The sequence below is a fragment of the Callorhinus ursinus genome, unplaced genomic scaffold, assembly GCF_003265705.2.
Source record: "Callorhinus ursinus isolate GAN/ISIS: 27379988/994484 unplaced genomic scaffold, GSC_fseal_2.0 scaffold23, whole genome shotgun sequence".
NCBI lineage: Eukaryota > Metazoa > Chordata > Mammalia > Carnivora > Otariidae > Callorhinus > Callorhinus ursinus.
Genome location: NW_027397085.1, coordinates 25440869 through 25467744, shown reverse-complemented (window position 1 = coordinate 25467744; position 26876 = coordinate 25440869). Strand labels below are relative to the sequence as shown.

The following is a 26876-nucleotide window of genomic DNA, read 5'->3' as shown; positions in this document are numbered from 1 at the left end:
TGTGTGTGTGTGTGTGCGCGCGCGCACGCGCATGCGTGAGTCCTGTCTTGTGAGCCTCCCTGCCCCCACCCCTCCTGCCCTGGTTTCTTTTCCTCTCTGTCTCTGTCTCACCTTTTTCTTTTGTGCCATCTCTTTGATGCAGCTCCTGCAGTGAAGTTTGCTGATTTTACAGGCTTGCTGGGTCATGTTCCATTAAGTTTCCCAAGCACTAGATAAATTGTTCATCAAGGTCAGTGGTATTATGATCCATGTTTGCTCTCTGGGGATTCAAGTACACCATACCTTCGGATTTATGCAGAATCCGGAGTGTGATCGCTACCTCTTTAGAATTCAGACCTTCTTGGTAATGAGTGCCCTCCAGAGCATCAAGATGTTAATAATATTTGTTAGATACATGCAGATTAAGGTGTTGCAAGGCTGCCCTGTTGTTTCACTGTAGGGAACCAGAGCTGTTACCACTTGTGCTATAAGAACTTGGTTGTTACATTGGAATTAAAGGAATTTGCCCTTCAGCAACTATAAAAGGATGAGTATCTTACTGTTGTGTTTGTTTTGAAAGCAGTTTAGTGCCAGAAAGTCGTGTTTGATAGGGTTCAGGAGACTACAGTCCCTTCTAACCTCTCTTTACTCGTGACTGGATTTAGTATATGCCAGCCCCTACCATCACGTTCACCGTGCTATCGGGGCACACTCCAGCCCAGACATTGTAGCTTTCTTCCAGTTCTTCAAATGTGCCCTCCAATCTCTGGCCATGGGGTCTTGGTCTGTTACCTCTGTCAGAATACTCCTCCTTCATCTAATTAACCCCTACCTGTTTTTCAGAATAGTGAATACTTCTTTTTTCTTTTTTTTTTCTCATTAAACTTTTGTTTTATTGGGTCTCAAAATTCTGTGACAGGGTGAGTACTTCTTAAACAGGAATCACCTGGAAGTTTGTTAAGAATGCAGATTCTTCTCTCGTAGGCCTGGGATCTGACAATTCTGACAAGCACCCAAGTGAAGCTAGGACTCCTTTTTTGCTCTTCAGGTTAGTCTGAATCTCTTACTTTTCATGGGCCTGACATTGTACACTATTCTTTTCTAAAGCACTCTTCACAACTGTACAGTTTCTTAAATGTGTGCTATTATCTGATTCCTGTTGATCTTTCCACTACACTGAGAGCCCTGTGAGGACAGGGCCTACTTAATGATTTTTGTTCACTCTTGTTTACCCAACCCATAACAATATGGCATTATAGGACCCACTGTATGCTTAGGATAGGTTGAGAAGTACTTGACTGTTGTATTGGCTGTTGACAGAATGGTTACCTTTATTGGCTTGAAATGACAGGGAGATTTTAAAACCCAGGGTTTTGTGACAAACTGTAAAAATTTAGTCATGATCATCACTCTTTTCAAGGAAAGAGCCTCCTGGAATATTTAAATTTCATGTCCAGCAGAAATAACCTAAGGTAATTTTAGATGGAGGTGATCTCATGGGGGTAGTACATGGTGCTTGGTCTTCATTGTGTGAAAGGAGAAAATGCGAGATCACTGGGACTCTTGAGTTGTCATTCCCAAGTACTATATTCCTTTTTGACATTATTTTTATTGAGATAAATTCACATAACATAAATTAACCATTTTAAAGCATACAAGTAAGTAGCATTTGGTACATTGACCTTGTTATGTAACCATCAACTCTGTAGTCTATTCTTAAACTCTGATCACCCCCATAAGAAACCCCATTCAAGGTACCATCTTGTTAGCTCAGCATTTCTAAAACTTTGTGGTATTTGCCCCTCTGTACATTCATGGAAATTATAAAGGGCTCCAGCAGCCTTTATTTGAATTATATCTGTATTGACAGAATTAGAAATTAAAACTGAAAAAAACCTAAAGATTTATTTATAAACTCATTAAATGACATTTTACATTTTTGTAAATCTCTTAAATGTCTGACTTAATAGAAGGTAATTAGATAATAGTGCCTTCTTCATTCAATCTGTTGCCATACATTTTGTTATTGAAGGATATGAACAAAATCAGGCCACACAGATATATGCAGTTGGAGAAGGAAGAAATATTTCTACTAACCTTTTCATATATTTTTGAATATTCTTTTTTGTTAATATGCCAAAACTCAGCAAGTGATAATTTTTAAAAAATGTATTTCAGTGTGGAGAATGAAATCCTACCAGGGAGCTTTTCACACAAAATTGCATTAAAACCTATTGGCCTACCTTACACTTTGAATGGCTCTTTTACCCACACATGATTTTTTAATGTACATTGGTCATTTAGTTCAGGAAGTTATACAAATCTTCCAGTGTGGACACATTTCATCATAAAATACTTTAAAAATCACATTTGTTAGCATCACCGGTAATCTCATTAAAAATAGTTACTAAGTATTGGGAAGCTGCCAAGCTCTTGGTGGCCATTCCAGTTGTCTAAAATTATACTTTTTTTTGCTTGAAAGAATGGATTTTATTGTTGCATCAAATATTGTCAGTTGTTTTCCTTGAAGCGACAGACTCACTTGGTTTCTTCCTGAGAAAATGTCTGCCAGATAGTGAAGTCTGAATAACCATAGTTTGTCAGCTGTATTTTCAAATTTAAATGGCATTTTATTTAAAAAAGAGGTTAGTTTAGTTGCGACTCAGACAGTTACACAACTGCTTTCCCTAAAGTCAGTTTTGGTATGCAGCAGAAGTGCATATTTCCTACTTGAGTATAGTATTAAAAAAATGTGTGCTAAAAGGTCAAGATTTAATAATAATTTTTACTGTTTTATTAAGGACGTTTTTTAAGTAAAGCTGGGGTTTTTTATTTGTTTGTTTTTAACCTGTTAGTTTGTGGGTGTTATATGCAAACAATCATGGAACACTACATCAAAAACTAATGATGTACTGTATGGTGACTAACATAACATAATAAAGAAAAATAATACATTGACTGTTGGTATAGCTTGGGGCCACTGCCTGGATTAATTCTAAGGTTACCGCAGTTTCACTGACCCTTGTTTTTGCATCCCATGGCCCCGGAAAAGATCTTGGAAACCTCCCCAGAGTCCATGGGCCACACTCTGAGAACTACTGTCCTATCTAAAATAAAAATCACAAATAGCCTTCTAATAAATATACTCATTCCAGATACTCCTTAAGAAGAGTATACCTGATGACAAGCCAAGTGGTAGAAGACATTTCCCTGTTAGTGTACTAAAGCAAATTAGCCTGTTTGTGCAGAAGGTAGTACCTGAGAATTCAGTGAATTCTATCAAAGCAGAACTAACTTGAATATTGCCCTTATATTGCCTATTAACATCTAGGATTTTGGTTATTCGGTTATCTCCAACATATTTGGTTTGCTGACACCTTTAGTGGGATTTTTTTTTTCATAGGTGATGAAAATCTGGAGATTTTTGAAAATAGCTTTTCGTAGAATTCCAATTAAAAAAAATGTAGTTCAGACCTTAATTCCTAACTTCTCCGATTTCTCCTTTTTATTGTTCAGAAGAGTTGTTCCTTCATAGCCGTTTCTCGTCTTTTTAATTTGAAAACCTAAGTAATTTAGAACTTAAAGCTTAAAATTCTCATTTTAAGTTGGCTCTGAACTCTTTTTGTTCTAGAAATGTGCTTGTATATTTGACCATAAGTTACAGTGTTCGGGTTCAAACCATATAGACTTGCTTGATCTTCTCATTGGATAGCATACCTGTTGTGTTTCTTTTTGAATGTTGATTTCTTCCAAGCATACAGTTTCCAGTCTCAATTTAACAATATCATAGGGTGATTTTTTAAATTTTTTTTAAATTTGCTGTATTTTTTATAGTTACTTTGCTCTTGATGGTGAGTTCAAGTTTAACTTAAAACCAGTTCACAGGAATAATCCGTAGGGGGTTTAGGTCCTGTAAATTCAACGTGAGACAGTGGATTGAATTATCTACCTTCAAAAGCTAGTACGTATTTAATCGACATTAGCTGGACCATTTTGTCTAGAAAAGGGAAGGAAAAACTTACGATATTACGACCAATGGGTAGATGATATAGGAAAAGAATATTCAGTTCATTATATTGTGAAAAGAGCATGAGAATTGGATTTGAATCATGGACCTGTGCATTCTTAGTTAGATGACCTTGAACAAGTTACTCAATTTCTCTGCGCCTCAATTTCCTCATCTGTCAAATTGCAATAATTACCTCTCCCTCATGGGAATTGAATTTAATAGTATAACGTAAAGAAGTTAACACATTGCCATAAACTTGATAGACTCTCAATAGAGTTAATGCATAATTTAAAAAATTTTTTGGTACGACTTTTATGAAAGTATAGAATGAAGCACATGTCAAAGATTTATGAGGTTACCAGTAGAAAATATAAAGCTGGTCAAAAGAGAATAGGAGAGACTTATTTATAGAGTGAATAAAAGAAAGAACTCTGAAAATAAAATCACTAAGTTAAATTCAAAACTGGTTAATCTTCCACAGGGTAATAAGACCTTAACTTTTGAGATTGTCTTTTCTGCTAAACAGAAGTTATTCGCATCTGTCCCAAACAAAAATAATAGGCAAACTTATCAATTTTAACTCAAGTTGAAATCTACTCTGATAGAGTCTGCGTCCTCATTGGTAGTAAATAGTAAATCAAGCAAAAGTTACATTTCCCTAGAGAATTAATTAATAGGCCTTGCTGGCAATGTGGCTGTTTTAGGTGGGTAGAGGTAGCGGAAGCAAAGTCATCTGTCTCCATTAACTTGGGTTTTAAAACCATATGGGAATCTTGATGAGACCTGGGGACCACCTGAAGGTAGAAGGGGCTGCAGTTAGCTTTGAAACCCCTGCCTCAATCAGGGTTCCAAATGGGCTTCAGTCTCATTGAAAATCTGGAGTAGATTTAAAAAACAAACAACAGCACTCTAGTCCAAGGATACAACAGGGATTTAATTTTTCTTTCTCAGCCTGGAATCTGTAAGGGAATTTGTAGCCACATTTAAATTTATTCCACCACTACCACTCAGTGATAACTGCTTGAGCACTGGCCGAAGAATACGTACTCAACCTGTGATGCCTAGGATTTCCATAAATAGGGCGCCTCTACAGATGAGTTTGAAATTAAAAACACACAAGGAAACAATCCACTATCAATCAGAGACCATGGAAACAATGTACGGAAATATCAAAACCCGTGACCTTCAAATAATAAAACAATAATTAAAAAACCCCACAGAAACCATAAAAATAACTGTTGAAAATAATTAAAAACATATAAAGGGATTAAAAGCAAAAGAACAGAGCTGAAAGAAGCAAATAGAACTTAGAGAAATAAAAAAGGATTAAAATTAAAAACTCAGTGGATTAAATAAATACCAGAGTAAACAAAGCTGATGAGAGACTTACCAAACAGGAAGATAGACCTTTTAAAAAGTGCCAGAATGCAATCCAGAGAAATAATGAAATGGAAAATATTTGAAGACACATGAAAGACAGAATTAGAAGGTCGAAAATATGTCTGTAGGAGGTATAGAAGGCGAGACAGAATGCTAAGAGGTATCATTTGAAGAGATAAAGGCTGAGAATTTTCTTAAAGATGTGAAACCTCAGATCCAGTCATCAACACCAACTTTGAAAAGGAGAAAGAAGACTGAGTCTGCACAAATACACAGTGTATAGAGAAGGTGCAGAACACTCTAGACAAAGAGAAAATCTATAACGAGAAACTCTTGATTTATAACTAAGAGCCCAACACCATTCCCACATCCTCTGAGAAAGTAGCAAAAGGACTTCCTGTCACTAGCCTTGCCCTTGGCACCTCCAGCCCTAGTAGTTGTACAAACGAGTTGAATGATGCAGACATTTTTCTCCTTGAGCTTCTCTTTTGTGAAAGTGGTTTTAGACTGGTATCTTTTAGGTGTGGCATTTTATAGCTAAGCATCATTTGTTTCACTGTTTTACTATCACCTGTGATTTTAGGCTTAATCGTCTCCATTGGTCCAAGTTTTGGGGGTTAACCTTCTTTCTTCCAGATTCAGGTTTGCGCATAGAACTGGAATAGTTTCTATTTGGCACTTGCCTTAAGAACTCCACTGGCTTCATAGGCAGGAAATGAAATCTCTACATTTTTGTTGTAGACTTGACCTCTGCTTCTCCTTTCTGCATATGAACTGATCCATATACCTCCTTTTTCTGGACTGCAATAGAGGTCTGAAGCTATAACTCATTTTGAAAGCATCCCTGGGAGTGAATCATGTGCCAAGACACCTCACCTGTGTCACCTCACCCGACAATCACAACAGAGTTAATCAAAAATGAGAATATTCGAGTGCTGACAGGGGGATGCATTTTTAGAGATAAGGACAATACAGAAAATTGCTCCAATCCTGATAGAACATTCTTCCTTTCTTTCTCATTATTTTTCATTTTGTGTTCCATGTTAGATATCAACAAGTCCCATGATGTAGGATTGTGACTTACATACCACCCACGATTTCTCTCCAGGGGAGTAGTGCTTAAATATGTGTTTGGTTGGGCCCCCAGATAGTTCTTACTCCTTCCTTTGATTTCTGTTAACAGAAGGGGATTGTTTTCTCAGCCCCTTGCGGGGACCCTTTGTTATTACCCATCACCATTACTGATTTCTCCCCCTTTGTCTTCCTCAGCATCTGACCACACAGCGCTTTGGTGCTGGTCAGACCTATGTGCTTCAGAGAATGTCTTTCTTTAATTACTTTTCTCTTCTTTTTTTTTTTTTCTTTTCCTAACTCAGTCACACACACTGTTGCTTTGAACAGTTGTTTCCTATCCCCCTCTGTCTGGAAACTAGATTATTAATTTTTTTTTTGTCAGTGCTGTAATTGAAATACCCACATTTCAATTTCTGCTGTGTGCGCTACCTAGAATTTAACTGGACAAGACAGAGAGAGAAGCTGGAGGGGAGGTGGTCATGAAACATAAAAGCTTTTTATTTTCAGAATGGCTTGGAGCGTGCCCTTCCTGGGAGGGGAAAGCAGCTACCATGGCAACAGGTGCTAGTCTGGGGGCAGGCTGTAGTGGTGCTGGTAGTGCAGGAGTCTGGAGAGTGGGGAGCAATACCCAAGGAGTAGCATGAGTCTCCAGCAGGCTTTCTTCTAGTGATTAATTACTGCCCTTTTTCATAATTGAGACTCTATGTTATGTATAGATGGGTAGGTTGGTGTTTGGTTTTGCTTCTAAGTGGCACAGAGAGCTGTGAGACAGAGGAACCATAAGTCGAGGGCACAGGCCTTTAAAACCCCCTCTGTCCATAACAGAGAACTGATCCAGTAGGCACCTGAGCAAGGAGAGCCCTCTGCTTCGTGCGGGCAGATACAAGCCCTCTTCCTCTCCCTTTGATGCAGCTCAGGCAGGGGCCTCTCTCCTGGTAAATGCCAATCTGCTCAATTGGGAGTTAACAAAGCATGAGTCTTCCCTGTCAGGTCTTCCTAGAAATGCCACCTCAGCTGCTTTCAGAGGTTCACCTTCACCGCAGACCTCAAGCATCCCAAGCATGCTTTTTTTTTTTTTTTTGGACTCTTTTGTAGAGCAAGTTCTTATCATAGTATTTTATTTTGTTCCCTCCCAGCTCAGAATGCTGAGCCTAATAAAGCTTGCCCAACAATGCTTAGTTCTGCTAATTGCTGACTTCCTGCTGCCTCTTAAATCAAGAGATCGGAAACAGGTTCAATAGTCAGAGCTCCTTTCAAAAGGAGAAGCAAAACTAAGGCTATACAGACACACATCCTGGAGAAGCTGCAGAACACTATAGACAGAGAGAAAATCTATAAAGAAGAACTCTTGAGTAATAAAGAAGAGCCCCACAACCATGGCCTATGATTCAAAGTTGGTTTTGAGGACTTTGTGGTCCCCTTACACTGTGCATCTTGCATTACCCAACCAGGCTCGAGGCAGACAGACTCTCAGTACACTGCTCATGAAAGATGGATTTCTTACCACGGCCTGCTTCACTGATACCATTCTCTGCCATCTCCTCATCATTTCTGCCTCCCTGAGCCTTCTGTTTACATTTTTCCTCCTCCTCCTCTTCATCATCATCATCACCACCACCACCACCACCACCACCATCCCGCTGTGCACAGCCCTGGGTAGTTTTCAGAGCCTTTTTCACCTGTCTTCCTTGTTTTGTCCTTACAACGTCCCTGTGAGGTAGATCGAGGTAGTAATGTGATTCTTGTGTGGACTCTGGCAGCCACAAACATTTATGTGATGCCTCCGAAGTACCACAGCACTCACTGGGATGGGTGGGATATTTTGAAATCAGTGGGGCAGAAATTCTGAAGCTCAGGTCCCTTCAAGTGTTTTGGCCACCAGCCTGAAAATAGTTGTAACAAATATTTATTAAGCACCTGTCCTGCCAGGTCTTGGGCATACATTGATAAATAAGGCAGATATGGTGTTTGCCTTTGTGGAATTTACAAACCAGATGAGGAGGGGATTATGTCATCTCTTTTCCAGCTGTTTTCATTTATGGTTCTAAAGCAGACCCCAGTATACTCCTGTACCAAACACTGAGCCAAGGAAATTTATCTTTGCCCAGATTCATAGAGAAGGGTTTGATATCTCAGTAATATTTTTCATCCCCATTAAATTTCATGAAAGATACCTGGATTATAAATACAGGAACACCTTAATAGATGTAGAGCTATATTTATCTTTAAAAATAGAGGAGGTCATCTTTGTTTGGTATGTCTTATTATTTAGCTGTTACTTTTATTATTATGTCTGGGCCCTTAATAAAGTCACTGGATCAATAAACATTTAGAAAAAGGTCGATATCAGGTGCCTGGGTGGCTCAGTCGGTTAAGTGTCTGCCTTCAGCTCAGGTCATGATCCCAGGGTCCTGAGATCGAGCCCCATGTTGGGCTCCCTGATCAGTGGGGAGTCTGCTTCTCCCTCTGCCCCTCCCCCCACTCATTCTTTCAATCTCTCTCTCTCTCTCTCTCAAATAAATAAAATCTTAAAAAAAAGAAAAAGGTCGATATCATTAATAAAGAAATGCAACTTAAAGCCCGAGAGGCACGATACTATTTACTACTTATTAAAAATTTCCAAAATAGTAATGCCTTAGGGGCCAGAGGAACAGGCATACTGAAACATTCTAAGTGAAAATGTAAATTGATAAAGATCTTCTAGGTGACAGTTTGGTAATACATATTAAAAGTATTTATACCCTTTCATCCAGGAATTCTGTTTCTGTGAATTTATTCTAGAGAAAGAAAGTTGTACAAAAACATTTATTTGTGTATAGGCTTACTGAAGTGTTACTGGAGACAAAACATGAAAAACAATCTGAATGTCTAATAGGGGATTTCTTAAATATATTATGGAAGATCCATATAGTGGAATACTATACAACCATAAATATATTGAACAAGGCAATGGATGATATTTGAAAAGTTCATGGTAAAGCAGTAAAAACGGGTTATAAAGCTAGGTGCATGCAATATGATTCCAGGTTCTTTTAAAATATGTGTGTCTGTGTGTGTCTGTGCATGTATGCCTGGGAAAAGCATAGGCCATAATATCTATACCTTAAAACACTGGATGAAATTTAATTATTTCTGATTGGTCGAATTATGGGTGATTTTTATTTTCTTTGTGCTTTTCCATCTTTTTCAGTTATTCTCTGATGCATGCTTTTCACTTGTAACACAAAAAAAAAAAAAAAAAAGGAAAACATGTATCTTAGGCTTTTTTTCCCCTAATGGTAGCCACTAAGAGAAAAAATAAAGGACAGCTATTTAAAAATGGCCACTACCCTCAGGACCAAACTGACATCTGATGACATTTACTGGTTCTTCTTCAGGAAGACAGAAGCATTTTATTTTATCGGTTTACCCGTGTGTGTGTCCTGGGTGCACTCCAGTGGGAGTCCTACATGAGTGTGTACATGTGTAAGGGAGCGTGCCACCTACATGGGAGTTTGTGTATGTGTAGTAACGTGTCATAGCCGTGCACTGCTGTGGTCCTCACAGGAGTTGCATAGATTGGTGTGTCCAGAAATGCTACCTGTGCTTGGCTGAGCGGTGTGGTTCACACCTCTGAGTCACGACTGCATGCTCTCTCCTCTGGTGCCCCAGGTACAGCTGCAGGCATCCTGTGCTCACTGGGCCCAGAGCCTGAAGAGCTTTCACCTGCACCGGGACTTTGTGAGGCACAGGAGAGAGTGGGTGCACTAATTCTTTGTTGAAACCACTTGCTATTTACACCAGTTTTTTTTTATCTTTCAATACCAATTCATGGAAAGGACTTGTTTGGGTGAGTTTAAGTACAAGTGATTTTTCTGATATTTTTATAGTGAAATCTGAACCCTGATCTTTCATTGAGTAGCAGGATTTCTTGAACCTTGCTCTTTTCTACCCTGAAGTTTTCCAAACACAAATGATCTTTTTAAAGGCTTACTCTTTTGTTTGTTTCCTGTCCTGTTTAATGATTACATAGCTTTTTATATAACCCAACCAAAGGTGGGTGCATGTCAACAGTCAAGTTTTAGGAAGGTGGCCTTCTGTTTGCAGGACTGAGCAGTAGATCTATTAGCGACTTGCTTTTAGGAGGAGCCACTTCCTAACTGGATTGGGGCAATAGAGATGGATGGCATGGGGGAAGCAGCCAGAAGCCACGGGGCATTATCAGTGTCTTGTGGGAAAATATAGGGGTGGCAAAGATTAAAGATTTTGGTGCTTTCAACTGTGCTAAACAGCTCTTGACACAGACTTCAGAATGCCCATGGAAAGGAAGTGAACTCTTCTAGAATGTAACTTTTAAAGAGGTCTCTGCCTTTTAAAGAGGGCATCACTGATGCCTGTGTTTGAAGATAGGACTTCTTTATTGTCCATGCATTTGTGTGTATGATTTGTAGTCTTCTCCTAATTTGCAGACTTCTATACTGAACTCTTTAATGAGAGAACTCAGCTCACATGTCTCCCCTTAAAGAGAGGCCTTCCCCGGCTCACCTAAGTTGGTCCTTCTCACCAGTTTTGATCATACAACCCTCTTTAATTTCTTCTTACCACTTTCTCAGCCTGACATTCTTACTGTGTTCTTGTGTATTTTCTGTCTTCCTAATTGGAATGTAGTGCCAGTATATTGAAGGAAGAATCTTGTCAGTCTGGTTCACTGCTATATCCCAGTGCCTAGAAGTCATGGCATCTCATAGGTGTTCAGTCCATGGTAGGGAGGAGCAGATGTGGTACGTTTAGGAATATGCAGAAGGCCCAGGTAGTGGGAGCTGTGAATGAGGGCAGAAAGACATGACAGCAGGTTGGAGAGGTAGGCGGTGTCAAATCATGTGGCCTACAGTGAGGAGTTTGGAGTTATTTGAGGATCTGATGTTCATTAAGTTCTTTCATCTCTGAGGATTTATATACGATCCAGATGGGTTTGCTCAAGTCAGCTATTGATGGCTTTTCTACTGGGAATTGTGCACTGTGGTGTCCCTGAAGTGCTTCTTAAGCCTACACTGCCTTTCTCATCCCCATCTCCACTGCCATCAACTTGGCATTCTTCACCTGCCTTTCCAGATGAGCCCAGTAAAGCAAGGTGACAAAAGCTAAGGTGTGAGGCTTTGATGCCTACACAAGTGAAAGCATTCCAGAACTTCGTCATTAAACACTTTGATTTCCCCACTGAAAGATGTTGGGTTCAGGCTTTGTGAATGACACTCTCTGAGAGCCTGAATGATGGGGGGATCAGGAGCCCAGATCTTGACTCCACTGTTTAAATCATTTGGCATCCCTGTTACCAGATACTCTCTGCTGTTCTCTGCCTAATGATAGGTTGGGCTTCTCACATGGGATCCCTAGTTCCTGCTTGACACACTGCTCTTTGTTCTGTAATTTGCTTCCAAAGGAGTAGAATTCAAGGAGTTTCTAGTTTTGTGCTGCCTACGAGGAAGATAAATCAGATTTTGCCAGGCATGCATTGAAGAAAAAACTCTATTGGCATAATTCCCTGATGAATTTATTTTTGTGATTAAGGCAGTAATACAACAGAAGGGTTTGTGTTCACTCTTATTCTAACATGTACCGCTACATATAAACATAATTATTTTATACATGTAAATAAATAAGGTGAGCTACTGTTTCACTTAGGCTTGAGCTTACATGGAAATTTTAGGAGATAACAATGTAGTACAGCAAGGAGATAAGAGAGGTTGGCTCCAAGCTTCAGGAGTAGGGAGACATATGAAGGGGTAATCCACTCAGATTTTTTTCTATCTTTTATGGGCTGTGAAAAGCATGTTATCTTTTTAAAGAATTCTATTCTTTAGCGTGAGACAGATGAACACAGAGAATGTTGATGTTCTGTTCAAATAACTCTTCATGGATGTTAGAGATCTGGGACTTCTTTCATTGTTAGTACTGATTGATCTCCAGAATGTTCCCATGGGGTGTCAGTTCCTGTACATGAAGAGCCATGAACTCTTCAGGACACCTTGAAATAAGTTTTTTTTCTCTTAGTTGAATATCCACATAGGATTCAAAAGTTCTGTGATAGCTCATGTAGGCATATAAATTTCAGTCATTTTGGTACATGGGCCCTTAAAATAAAGCCAGTTCTTTCACTCTTGGCCTCTCAATTTGTTTCAGACTCAAGGTAAGGAACGAAATTTTCTATTTGTTTCCTTTTTGGGGGTGAAAGTACCCTCCTTTTCAAAAATATGCCTGATGAGTTGTTTCCCTGATTTAAAACGTCTCCATGAAAGGAGATAGATGGCCCAGTGTATATGTATGTGACGTGCCTGCATATTTTTTTTTCTGTCGGTTGTCAGTCTCTTACTCTGCAACTCTCCCATATTCCCATCTGTGGATTTGGAATCTTGGTTTGCCCTCCAGGAAGGAGTATGGTCCTTCCCATAAAAATGAGGTTTGTGTTTAATGGGACATGAGGAGTTCTGACTGCTTAGTGTCTCAGACACTGTTGTGGTGGGAGCTAAGCCACATGGCGAAGGGTCATTTGCGTAACCTTTGATTTAGCCCCTTTTGTCCCTGTCCTTTGATCTATAAAATGGGTCTAGTAATAAGGACCTGGCTTCAGAAGACTACTGTTTATTTTAATTAATTAAGATGGTAAAGATGGTTGAATTCAGTGGATTTTATAATGACATGTAATATTGGTGTTGTTTGTGGGTGACTGTTAGTTGGGTAACAGGTAAACTAGCACCTAGAGGCTGTTACTCTAGGCCTTCATTTCATATTTGGCTCAACATTCTGTTCTTCCGCCAAGTTCCTAGTGGAGGTCAGCACAATGACTAAGGGAAAAGTGTGGATCGACCTCACAGACTTACCATGTTAACACAGACATAGGTCAAAGGCACAGTGCCTGATAGATTTTAGTTACTCAAATAAATGGGAAAGTGCTGTATTCTAGTTTTTATGGGTCTTAAATTCTTTGAATGGGTTTTATGCTGGTTTGTGAAGTTCTTCTATCTGTCTCTTACATCCCATGGAATTTGAGCCTGTAAGTCTTCGTAACCGAGACCTTTCTGAGTCTACAGAGAGGGGTGACAAGTATCGTTATCCCTCTGATCAGAATGTTCTCATTGCTTTTCATCTCATTGAGTCAAGAACAAAGCTCTTAAAGTCCTATAGGATTTGCCACCCCCAAGGCCATTGCCTGACTTCCCCTAATACTTTCCCCTGTGCTCACTGTGTGGCAGGCATGCTGGCTTTCCTTAGGTAGTGCCAGCATGCCACACATGTTCCTACTTGAGGTATCTGCATCTTTTGTTTGCTCTTTGCAGCTTTCTTCCCAGAGATTTGCGAGATTTGTGTGGCGTGCTTTCTTCCCTCCTTCAGGTTGTTTGTGCGTTCCTCTTTCTCAGTGACACCTTCCCTGACCACCCTGTCTCAAATGCTAATAGTCCCTTCGTCCTCCCTTTCCACCATGTATTTTATTTGCTTATTGTCTGTCCTACTGCAAAAGAATACAAGCTTCTTACAGCAGGGAATTTGGGGAAGTGTCTGTTTTGTTCACTGCTCTATCCCTAGCACTTAAAGCAGTCCCTGGCATATAATGGACACTTGAAAATATTTGATCATTGAAAATACGTGGTGCACTTATTGGCCTCTGTTCTGGGTCACTTTGTACCTCTTTCCTTGGATAGAAAGCCCTCAGGCAACTTCTCTATGACCTGACTTTTTGGACAGTGCTAGCCTAAAGGTGATAGGCTGAGCCACTGAGGGAAGGTGTTGCCACCAACAGGAACTGATAGATTTGCAGCACGTGGTGCCATCGGGTTGGCATCCACAGAGGCAACTTTTAAACTTCTATTTATGTTCTGGTTCTCTCGACTGGAGAACGTAAGCTTCAAAATAAATAAATCATGGGTAATGAATGTGAAAGGACCTTAGAAACTATAAAATGCTTTGAAAATGATAATTCCACTGGACTTGAGAATGTTTCAAATTGTTATACAATTTGAAATGGTTAAGTAATTTTCCAGGAAGAGGGGTTCTATGGGCCAGCTTTTCTGTAGGTTTTGTTTTTGTTTTTGTTTTTAATGTGAGTGCTATTCCATCCAGGCATGTGAACTGGGTCCTAGAATACAGCTACAGGCTAAAACTTGAAGTGCCCATGACCAGAGAGGGGAAAGCTCACCAGTTAACGTCTGGATGGAAGGCATGTACCTTCTTTGTGCATAAGACTATTCAACTACCAAGTGGCTGAAATAGTGTAGGGCAAATAGAACTCAGGTTGGCCTGTTGTTAGTCTTTAAACGACTGTGATTACTTTCAGAAAATGAGGCAGTTTAGCAAAAGTACAATTCTCATTCTTAACAAAACCTGGCCTATTCTGAAGGGGGCCAGTAATTCCCATAAATATAAATGTAAACATAAAATGTAGTTGCTGAGCTCCTTAGAAACTCTAAAACACCCTGCAAGTGTAAATTAGGGTCATTATTTAACCCTGGAACCCGAAGCACGGCATGGCAGGTCAATGTCACTGTGCTGTTCTACCAGCCATGCAGTCTATTGCAGGGAGTGCTAACCTATCACCACATTGTGTCCAGTGGAGCCAGGACTTAGCCTTGACACTCCTTCCTTGACACAGCACTCCAGACCTCAAGATGGAAGCTATTTGCAAACCCAGCAATAGGCTTATGTTTTGTTGGCAGACATCAGGACCAGTCTGTGGTTATAAAGCACTGCCTAGCACTTCCAGAGTCATGGCTCTCATTTAGACAAAGGAAAACAGATGTGATCCCTATAACAGTACAGAGGCACTGCATTACAAGCCCCAAAGGGGTTGACTTCTCTCTCCTCCTCTCATAACACTCCCCACCATCATCCTCATCTGGAAATGATTTACCTCCTTCTGCCTCTCAGAGGTCATCGGACCAATCCAGAGTCCCCACCCATGTCCCCTTACAAAAAGGTGCAAGAGGCCCCTCTGCCAAGGCCATTTTCCTTGGAACATCCTCTTTCCTCATTAATTGTATTTCAGGAGAGAACTGCTGATAACATGGGGTGCCAGTCCCCCAACAACTGCCCTGAAGGTATGCTCTTAAGGAGATACACTACTTTTCAGCTAATGTAGCAAACTCAGTGGTCACAAAAGGAACTGTGTCTCCCCCCGGTTGAAATCACATGTGTAACTGTGTTTCTGCAACCTCTAAAGGAAGCCTATAGAATTGACAGTTCTTGCAGAAGGCTCTGCAGAAAAGTCCATGTCGACCTAGGGATCTGAAAGGCATGTCAAAGACTCCTTCAGTGGAATGTGCAATGCACAAGAAACTTTTGTGTATGGGTTTTAAGTCAAGACTCAACATGACATTCTGGACTACGTGAGGAAGAGCTCAAGCAACTCAATTACCGACCCAGAAAGTAAGCTCTCGGTGTTTTACAGACCTCACTAATGAATGAGTCCCGTGGCCTCTGCTGGACTAGCCTTCCCAGTGCTCTGCCAGCCTGCCTCCCACACACCTGTAAATTTGTCAAGCTATAATGGATGGCTGGTGCCAGCAGAGGCTGAGGTCTATGCCTCTCTCCCCAGGATACATAGAGATCTCAAGCCATTAATAATTCATTCTAGAGTAATGAACATAGCCATATGAACTTGTGAGCAGTAATAATCAAGTGACAGATCAATTTATTACTTCAGTATGCCAAAAGATAATGGTAGTTAGTTTACAAAAGTTACAACTTTCCCCCCAAAAAAGTTTCGTAAGCCTTAGATCAATGTGTTTTTTAAGGTCTAAAATAAAATAGATTGTTAAAAAGGAAATGAATGATGTTGGGTAATGGCCTCAAGCCTTTTTATATTCAGAGTTGCTTATCTAGAATTACTGTACCTTTTTTCCCAATGCCTTTGGGCACTGGGGCCTGCAAATTAGAGTAATTGTTATTCATTAATTAAATCTAAGAAATGAAACACAACTCCAGACTTTGAAAAGAGAGGTTGGAATAGTTGAGATATATTCCCCCCCAAAAAATCATCAATAATAATTGGAGGTTTTATGAGTAAGTAGCTGGATCGGGAACAGTTGTTTTATGCCTACCCAGACACATCCCATTTAACACCTCATGAATATTCATTGGACTTCTCCTGGGCTAGGCACTGTGCTCAGTGCTGGTGTTACCACTTAAAATAAGCACAGTCTCTATCCTAAGGCAGTGGAGAGACGTTACTAACATGTAATCAAGATAATACTTCTGCCTTCATTGAGAGGCAGAGGATTGGGGAAAGACTGGACAGAGACTGCAGAAAGGAAGGGGGCCATTTGAGAAGAATAAGAGAACATTCAAGGCAGTGGAATGACAAAGGCAGCTAGGTGTGAAAGTGGGGAGAGGATGGATAGTAAATTGCTGTAATAATAATCACTATGTTTCCCACACATTGCCATATTTAATCTGCACAACCACCTCATGAAGTAGACATATTATTCACCTCCCTTCAAAGATGAGCCCAAAGCTGAGACGTTGAGCGGTTTGTCCAGGGACCCAGAGCTGGGAGATGGCAGAGGAGGGCTTAGAGGTGAGTTGGGAAAGGAGTCTGGGCTTTACATTAAAGACAATGGAGCCCATCAAGGGTTTTATAATCATTATCAGAACAGTCAAACAGTAGCAGCATTGCTAAATACTTTACACACACCATGTCATTGTGTTCTCTCCCAACCGCCCAGTGAGGTTTGAGGCCGTTGTAGTTGTCAGCAGAGAAATGTCTTGATCAAGGCTGAGTTATACAAGTAACTGGTGGTGGCAATCAGGATACAGTGGACCCTAGAGATGCTAGTCAGGGATCCTAGTTAGGAGGCTGTTGGTTTAGTCAGATGTAATGTTGATGGTAAAAAAGTGATCATCCAAACCATATGTTTTTATATTGGTCTCCAATTTAAAAGTACTTTCATACATAAATAGCTTGTTGACTCATTTGCACAAGAGACTTTTGTGACCGGAGGGGTAAGTCTAATGACTTTGCTCAGTTGGGAGGGAGAAGTATAAGGGCACGGAATTCGCTTCCTGCACACACGAGCCCATGATGAAAGGAGTAATGTTACAAGCAGCTTGTAAATGGGCATACTTGCTGACTGACTGAGTTACAGAACCAAAGTCTTTCCCCCTTGCCGGGTAAGAACCTGACCCTCTGCACTGAACATGAGACAGAAATGTGATACAGCTCTGCGTAGATGGGATGCTATGTAAGTAAAATCAAGAGCTTCCACTAGAACTCAAAAAATGCTTGAAATTACTTTTATGTGGACCAGAAACAGGACAGTATATCAGTGGCAACTGTCCTTGCTTAGCAGTCAAAAGGCAAGTTCTCTTCGTTTCTGGCTGGTTCCACAGTTAAAAGTTTCACGGACCTAACCACCCCCTGCCCCTTTCAGAGAAGAAAGTTTTTTTTATGACATTAGACTTTTAGCCCTAGAAAATTATAGAAAAGTCCACATCTGCTGATAAAATTGGTTGATGTAGTAATTTCAGTGAAGGTTCAGTTTCACCACCAGCACTTTAAGGCAGTAGAACGTCTTCTCCTCCTACAAAATAGAAGTATTCAAGAGAAACAGTGCAGGCATTTATAGAATTGTGTGCAAAAATACTCTGGATAAATAGCGCTAAATGCTGGGGAGGTATGTCTGTGCAAACTGCTATCTCTGTCCAATTTCTCTCTCGTTTCTAGTAATGAATAGTTTCCTTTTTCTAACAGGTGATTTAGGGAAGCCCCTAATATTTTCTTAACAATACTAAATTGGGCTTAACTTTTAACTTATTTGTTGTCAGTAGATCATTTGTATATTTTTAAACACAGGGCCAGCAAATGAACAATTAAGTTTTGTGGCTAGGTCACAGTTTGGAGTTCAGATATATGTTGTGAGTACTATTTATCCAAAAATATGTATATGTATTTAGTAGATTACTTAGATCCAGCTACTGCTGACCCTGTGTGTTCGTTAGATTTTGGGTATAAGTGACATTATAAACATAGCCATACACATGGATACACAGTAGTACACTTTTATTTCTGTTTATGCCATATGTGTCGCTTAATGTAAGCCACATGTTTAGTGCAATGGGGTTTAATACTCTGAGCCTAAAGTACTGAATTTCCCAAGATCTATTAGTCTTAAAAATTAGGTCTTGAGGGGCGGAGCAAGATGGCGGAGGAGTAGGAGATCTAGATTTCGTCTGGTCTCAGGAATTCAGCTGAATAGGGATCAAACCATTCTGAACACCTACGAACTCAACAGGAGATCGAACAGGAGAGTAGCAACAACTCTCTGAACAGAGAAGCGACCACTTACTGGAAGGTAGGGCGTGCGGAGAAGTGAATCCGAGGCGATATTCGGGAGGATAGACGGCGGGGGAGGGGCCTCCGCCGGCCGCTTCTGGCAAGTGATAGAGCCGCGGAGCACAAAATCGGACCTTTCAGAAGTTGGCTGCGCTGAGGGACGTCGCTGCAGTGGCTAAGCGGGGGGTGGAATCCTCCCAGGACAGTGTGGTCTTAGGACCCTCGGGGTCACAGAAAGACCGGGGGTGCCTGAGTGCGGCAGAGCTCCCAGGTACCGGAGCGGGGAAGCTGGCTGCAGAGATGGAGCCGAGGCGAGGGCTCTCAGCTTGGGGTTGCCATAAACTGTGATCTGCGGCCCAGTTGGGCCACTGCTCCTCCAGCAGGGACCCAATAAGTGGCAGAGCCGGGGAGACTCCCCTTCCTCCCTGGAGAGGAGCGGCGCGGGAGCGCACTGCAGGGATCTGCTGGGTTTGGAGACTCCACACGGGGTCGGGTGCCAGAGATACAAACGCTCAGTCACAGGCTGGGTGAGCATGGAGTGCGGCCGGAGACCAGGGAGACAGGAGTGACTGCTTTTCTCTGGGGGCGCACTGAGGAGCGGGGCCCCGAGTTCTCAGCTCCTCCAGGTGGAGATTGGGTGGCCACCATTTTCGCCCTGGTCCTCCAAAGCTGTACCGAGAGCTTGCAGGGAACAAAAGCTCCTGAGAGCAAACCCGAGCAGCTTGCTTAGCCCAGACCGACAAGGGTGGGGCAATTCAGCCTCCAGCAAAGACATTTGGAAACCATGGCAACAGGCCCCTCCCCCAGAAGATCAGCACGAACAGCCAGCAAGCCAAGACCAAGTTTACCATCAAGGAGAATGGGAGAACTCCAGCGCTAGGGGAATACTGCACATAGAATTCATGGCTTTTTTTTTTTTTTTACCATGATTCATTAGTTCATCAAAGTTAATTTTTTTAACTTTTTTTAAATTTTTCTTTTTCCCTTTTTCAACCAACATCTTATCAATCCCTTTTTTAAAAAAACATTTTTTATTTTTCATTTTTAAGTCATATTTTATCCCTTCATAGTAGTTACCCTTATTTTTGGCATATATATATATATAAGTTGTTCTCTCTTTAAAGTTTTGAGATACAGTTTCTTCTAACAGATCAAAATATACCCTAAATCACTAGTGTATGGCTTTGTTCTAGTCTCCTGCCTGATCACATTCTTTCCTTTTTTTTTTCTTTTTTTTAAATCTTCTTCTTTCTTTTTTCAAACAACTTATCAATTCCTTTTATAAAATCTTTTATAATTTTCATCTTTACAGTCATCTTCCATCCCTTCATTGTATCAACCCTTATTTTGTACATATATGTCTTTCTTCCTTTAAAATTTTAGGAGGCACTTTTTTCTAACAGACCAAAACACGCCCAAAATCTAGTGTGTGGCACTGATCTATGCACTAGCCTGATCATATTTGATCATATTCTGCTTTTTTTGTATTCTGTTTTTGTTTTTATCTTTTTTTTTTCCCTCTTTTTTCTTTCTTTCCCTTTCTTTTCCCCTGGTTTCAGGTCTTTTCTGATTTGTATAGAGTATATTTGCTGGGGATGTTGTTAACCTGTTAGCATTTTGTTCTCTCATTCATCTAGTCTCCTCTGGACAAAATGACAAGGCGAAAAAAATCACCTCAGCAAAAAGAACAAGAGGTAGTACCGTCAGCCAGGGACCTACTCAATACGGACATTAGTACGATGTCGGACCTAGAGTTCAGAATCATGACTTTAAAGATACTAGCTGGGCTTGAAAAAAGCGTGGAAATTATTAGAGAAACCCTTTCTGGAGAAATAAAAGAACTAAAATCTAACCAAATCGAAATCAAAAAGGCTATTGATGAGGTGCAATCAAAAATGGGAGCACTAACTGCTAGGATAAATGAGGCAGAAGACAGAATCAGTGATATAGAAGACCAAATGATGGAAAATAAAGAGGATGAGAAAAAGAGAGATAAACAACTACAGGAACACGAGGGCAGAATTCGAGAGATAAGCGATATGATAAGACGAAACAACATTAGCATAATTGGGATCCCAGAAGAAGAAGAAAGAGAGAGAGGGGCAGAAGGTATATTGGAGCAAATAATAGCAGAGAACTTCCCTAATGTGAGGAAGGAAACAGGCATCAAAATCCAGGAGGCACAGAGAACCCCTCTCAAAATCAATAATAATAGGTCAACACCCCGACATCTAATAGTAAAACTTACGAGTCTCAGAGACAAAGAGAAAATCCTGAAAGCAGCTTAGGAGAAGAGATATGTAACCTACAATGGTAGAAATATTAGATGGGCAACAGACCTATCCACAGAGACCTGGCAGGCCAGAAAGGACTGGCATGATATCTTCAGAGCACTAAACGAGAAAAATATGCAGCCAAGAATACTATATCGAGCTAGGCTGTCATTGAAAATAGAAGGAGAGATAAAAAGCTTCCAGGACAAACAAAAACTAAAGGAATTTGCAAACACAAAACCAGCCTTCCAAGAAATATTGAAAGGGGTCCTCTAAGCGAAGGGAGAGCCTAAAAGCAGCATAGATCAGAAAGGAACACAGACAATATACAGGAACAGTCACCTTACAGGCAATACAATGGCACTAAATTCATACCTTTCAATAGTTACCCTGAATGTAAATGGGCTCAATGCCCCAATCAAAAGACATAGGCTATCAGATTGGATTAAAAAACAAGACCCATCCATATGCTGTCTGCAAGAGACTCATTTTAGACCCAAAGACAGCCCCAGATTGAAAGTGAGGGTGTGGAAAACCATTTACCATGCTAATGGACACCAAAAGAAAGCTGGGGTGGCAATCCTTATATCAGACAAATTAGATTTTAAAACAAAGACTGTAATAAGAGATGAGGAAGGACACTCTATCCTACTTAAAGGGTCTATCCAACAAGAAGATCTAACAACTGTAAATATCTATGCCCCTAACATGGAGCAGCCAATTTTATAAGGCAATTAATAACAAAAGCGAAGAAACACATTGACAACAATACAATAATAGTGGGGGACTTTAACACCCCCTCACTGAAATGGACAGATCATCTAAGCAAAAGATCAGCAAGGAAAGAAAGACTTTAAATGACACACTGGACCAAATGCACTTCACAGACATATTCAGAACATTCCATCCCAAAGCAACGGAATACACACTCTTCTCTAGTGCCCATGGAACATTCTCCAGAATAGATCACATCCTAGGTCACAAATCAGGTCTCAACCACTACCAAAAGATTGGGATTATTCCCTGCATGTTTTCAGACCATAATGCTTTGAAACTAGAACTCAATCACAAGAGGAAAGTCGGAAAGAACTCAAATACATGGAGGCTAAAGAGCATCCTACTAAAGAATGAATGGGTCAACCAGGAAATTAAAGAAGAATTAAAAAAATTCATGGAAACCCATGAAAATGAAAAGACAACTGTTCAAAATCTTTGGGATACAGCAAAGGCAGTCCTGAGAGGAAAGTATATAGCAATACAAGCCTTTCTCAAGAAACAAGAAAGGTCTCTAATACACAACCTAACCCTACACCTAAAGGAGCTGGAGAAAGAACAGCAAATAAAGCCTAAACCCAGCAAGAGAAGAGAAATAATCAAGATCAGAGCAGAAATCAATGAACGTTTCGTTTAGAAACGAAAAGAACAGTAGAACAGATCAACGAAACTAGGAGCTGGTTCTTTGAAAGAATTAACAAGATTGATAAACCCCTGCCCGGACTTATCAAAAAGAAGAGAGAAATGACCCAAATCAACAAAATCATGAATGAAAGAGGAGAGATCACAACCAACACCAAAGACATACAAACAATGATAAGAACATATTATGAGCAACTCTATGCCAGCAGATTAGATAACCTGGAAGAAATGGGTGCATTCCTAGAGATGTATCAACTACCAAAACTGAACCAGGAAGAAATAGAAAACCTGAACAGACCTATAGCCACTAAGGAAATTGAAGCAGTCATCAAAAATCTCCCAAGAAACAAAAGCCCAGGGCCAGATGGCTTCCCAGGGGAATTCTACCAGACATTTAAAGAAGAATTAATATGTATTCTCCTGAAACTGTTACAAAAAATAGAAATGGAAGGAACACTTCCATACTCGTTTTATGAGGCCACCATTACCTTGATCCCAAAACCAGAGAAAGACCCCATCAAAAAGGAGAATTACAGACCAATATCCTTGATGAACATGGATGCAAAAATTCTCACCAACATAGTAGCCAATACGATCCAACAGTACATTAAAAGGATTATTCACCACCACCAAGTGCGATTTATCCCTGGGCTGCAAGGCTGGTTCAACATCCGCAAATCAATCAACGTGATACAATACATTAACAAAACAAAGAACAAGAATCATATGATTCTCTCAATAGATGCAGAAAAAGCATTTGACAAAGTACAGCATCCTTTCTTGATCAAAACTCTTCAGAGTATAGGGATAGAGGGTACATACCTCAATATCATAAAAGCTATCTATGAAAAACCTGCAACGAATATCATTCTCAATGGGGAAAAGCTGAGAGCTTTTCCCCTAAGGTCAGGAACGCGGCAGGGATGTCCACTCTCACCACTGCTATTCAACATAGTATTAGAAGTCCTAGCCACAGGAATCAGACAACAAAAAGAAATTAAAGGCATCCAAATCGGCAAAGAGGAAGTCAAACTCTCACTCTTTGCAGATGATATGACATTGTATGTGGAAAACCCAAAAGACTCCACCCCAAAACTGCTAGAACTCATACAGGAATTCAGTAAAGTAGCAGGATATGAAATCAATGCACAGAAATCAGTGGCATTCCTATACACCAACAACAAGACAGAAGAGAGACAAATCAAGTAGTCGATCCCATTTACAATTGCACCCAAAACCATAAGATACCTAGGAATAAATTTAACCAAAGAGGCAAAGGATCTGTACTCAGAAAACTATAAAATACTCATGAGAGAAATTGAAGAAGACACAAAGAAATGGAAAAATATTCCATGCTTATGGATTGGGAGAATCAACATTGTGAAGATGTCAATGCTACCTAGAGCAGTCTACACATTCAATGCAATCCCCATCAAAATACCATCCACTTTTTTTAAAGAAATGGAACAAATAATCCTAAAATTTGTATGGAACCAGAAGAGACTCCGAATACCCAGAGGAATATTGAAAAAGAAAAGCAAAGCTGGCGGGCATCACAATTCCAGACTTCCAGCTCTATTACAAAGCTGTCATCATCAAGACAGTATGGTACTGGCACAAAAACAGACACATAGATCAATGGAACAGAATCGAGAGCCCAGAAATGGACCCTCAACTCTATGGTCAACTTATCTTTGACAAAGCAGGAAAGATGTCCAATGGCAAAAAGACAGTCTCTTCAACAAATGGTGTTGGGAAAATTGGACAGCCACATGCAGAAGAATGAAACTGGACCATTTCCTTACACCACACACAAAAATAGACTCCAAATGGATGAAAGACCTAAATGTGAGACAGCAGTCCATCAAAATCCTAAAGGAGAACACAGGTAGCAACCTCTTCGACCTCAGCCGCAGCAACTTCTTCCTAGAAACATCGCCAAAGGCAAGGGAAACAAGGGCAAAAATGAACTATTGGGATTTCATCAAGATAAAAAGCTTTTGCACAGCAAGAGAAACAGTCCACAAAACCAAAAGACAACCGACAGAATGGGAGAAAATATTTGCAAATGACATATCAGGTAAAGGGCTAGTATCCAAAATCTATAAAGAACCTATCAAACTCAACACCCAAAGAACAAATAATCCAATCAAGAAATGGGCAGAAGACATGAACAGACATTTTTCCAAAGAAGACATCCAAATGGCCAACAGACCCATGAAAAAGTGCTCAACATCGCTCGGCATCAGGGAAATCCAAATCAAAACCTCAATGAGATACCACCTCACACCACTCAGAATGGCTAAAATTAACAAGTCAGGGAACGACAGATGTTGGCGGGGATGTGGAGAAAGGGGAACCCTCCTACACTGTTGGTGGGAATGCAAGCTGGTGCAACCCCTCTGGAAAACAGTATGGAGGTTCCTCAAACAGTTGAAAATAGAGCTACCATACGATCTAGCAATTGCACTACTGGGTATTTACCACAAAGAAATGTAGGGATCCGAAGGGGTACATGCGCCCCAATGTTTATAGCAGCAATGTCCACAATAGCCAAAGTGTGGAAAGAGCCAAGATGTCCATCGACAGATGAATGGATCAAGAAGTGGTATATATACACAATGGAATATTATGCAGCCATCAAAAGGAATGAGATCTTGCCATTTGCAATGACGTGGATGGAACTGGAAGGTGTTATGCTGAGTGAAATAAGTCAATCAGAGAAAGGCATGTATCATATGACCTCACTGATATGAGGAATTCTTAATCTCAGGAAACAAACTGAGGGTTGCTGGAGTGGTGGGGGGTGGGAGGGATGGGGTGGCTGGGTGATAGACATTGGGGAGCGTATGTGCTATGGTGAGCACTGTGAATTGTGCAAGACTGTTGAATCACAGATCTGTACTTCTGAAACAAATAATGCAACATATGTTAAGAAAAAAGAAAAAGAAGAAGATAGCAGTAGGGGAAGAATGAAGGGGAGTAAATCAGAGGGGGAAACGAACCATGAGAGACGATGAACTCTAAAAAACAAACTGAGGGTTCTAGAGGGGAGGAGGGTAGGGGGATGGGTTAGCCTGGTGATGGGTATTAAAGAGGGCACATTCTGCATGGAGCACTGGGTGTTATGTACAAACAATGAATCATGGAACACTACATCAAAAACTAATGATGTAATATATGGTGATTAACATATCAATAAAAATTTTTTTAAAAAATTTAGGTCTTGTTTTGTGCCTGTATTTGCAAGTGTATTAAAGCCATCAAGAGTTTTTATATTTGCACTAGAGAAAATGCTAAAGATCACAGTGGTTTAAGCAACAGCCAAGTATAAAAGTCGTAACTAAAAGAGATGAGCAGTTAGCTGGATTTGCAGAACAGGGAATCAGATGTGCAAAGTTTCACATTTTGGAGGGCAGCTGCTTTGGTTGGTTGGTTGGTTGGTGGTTGGTAGGCAAAACAGAATTGGGTAAAGGAGTGTCATGTCCTGGAAGAGCAAAATAGCCAGAATACTGAAGATTTCTGAAGACTTTGGGGGACAAAAATACAAGTAGAGAAGTCTCTCTTTGGACTCAAAGACATCCTAAGACGTCCCAGAGTCTGGCTCCTATCGGATGAGGAGTCTGAAGATAGGGAAGTCAGCTGTCTATTTGTCCTGTCTTTCTCTCATTTGTGCCTTTTCTTTTCCTTCCTCTCAGTGTTGCTAACAACCACAAGCAGAATCTGATGACAGTGGCAAACCTTGGCGTGGTGTTTGGACCCACCCTGCTGCGTCCTCAGGAAGAAACAGTAGCAGCCATCATGGACATCAAGTTTCAGAACATTGTTATTGAGATCCTAATAGAAAATCACGAAAAGGTAATATATCATTGGTCATTGTGAGTGAAGAATCGTCTTTGGGGGGAACCTGAGTTGGACATGACATTCAGGGTTGAAGCAGGTTCCCATTGCTAATGGCTCTTACACCATGATGCTGCTGAAGCTGCTGCTGATGGTGGTGATGTTGGTGATCGTCATCAGCTTGTCATGCAACAGTGGCCAAATGGAGAGTAGGGAAGAGCAGTGGTGGTTATGGTAGCAGTTGTTGTGGGCAACATTGGTTGAGCATTTTTTCTGTACTAAAAACTGTGCTAAGTGAGCCTCCTTTAGAAGAGGCCCCTTACCCATTTTTTACGTGGTTGTCTGCTCATGAATTTGAGGTTTTTCCCTTAATATTAGGGAGGGTAACCTTTTTTTTATCTATAGTGCCAATATTTTTCCTAATCTGTAGTTTACCCTCCAGTTCTCTAAATGGTATATTTTTTCATACTGTTCTGTTGGGAGGAGTCTGTCTTGTCTTTTAGGGCCATGGAGTTTCTGGTCTTAAAAAGATCTCTCTCATCCCACATAATGAAGTTTGTCAACAGAGCTGCCCTTACAAAACTCGGATGGGGGCCATGAAGTT

The 26876-nt window shown here is 40.5% G+C and overlaps 1 protein-coding gene across 15 annotated transcripts in view; it reads left to right on the top strand.

Annotated features, from left to right (window-relative positions):
• ARHGAP26 (Rho GTPase activating protein 26) overlaps nucleotides 1-26876 on the top strand; it is a 451561-nt gene that overhangs the window by 313354 nt on the left and 111331 nt on the right. For all 15 annotated transcript variants that reach the window (XR_012382106.1, XR_012382105.1, XM_073905517.1 and 12 more), the window contains exon 18: nucleotides 26131-26290. Coding sequence is in view for 13 of the 15 variants with exons in the window: in XM_073905517.1 (XP_073761618.1) it covers nucleotides 26131-26290 (160 nt within the window). In the remaining 2 variants the exon portion in view is untranslated. The remainder of the gene's footprint in view (nucleotides 1-26130; nucleotides 26291-26876) is intronic.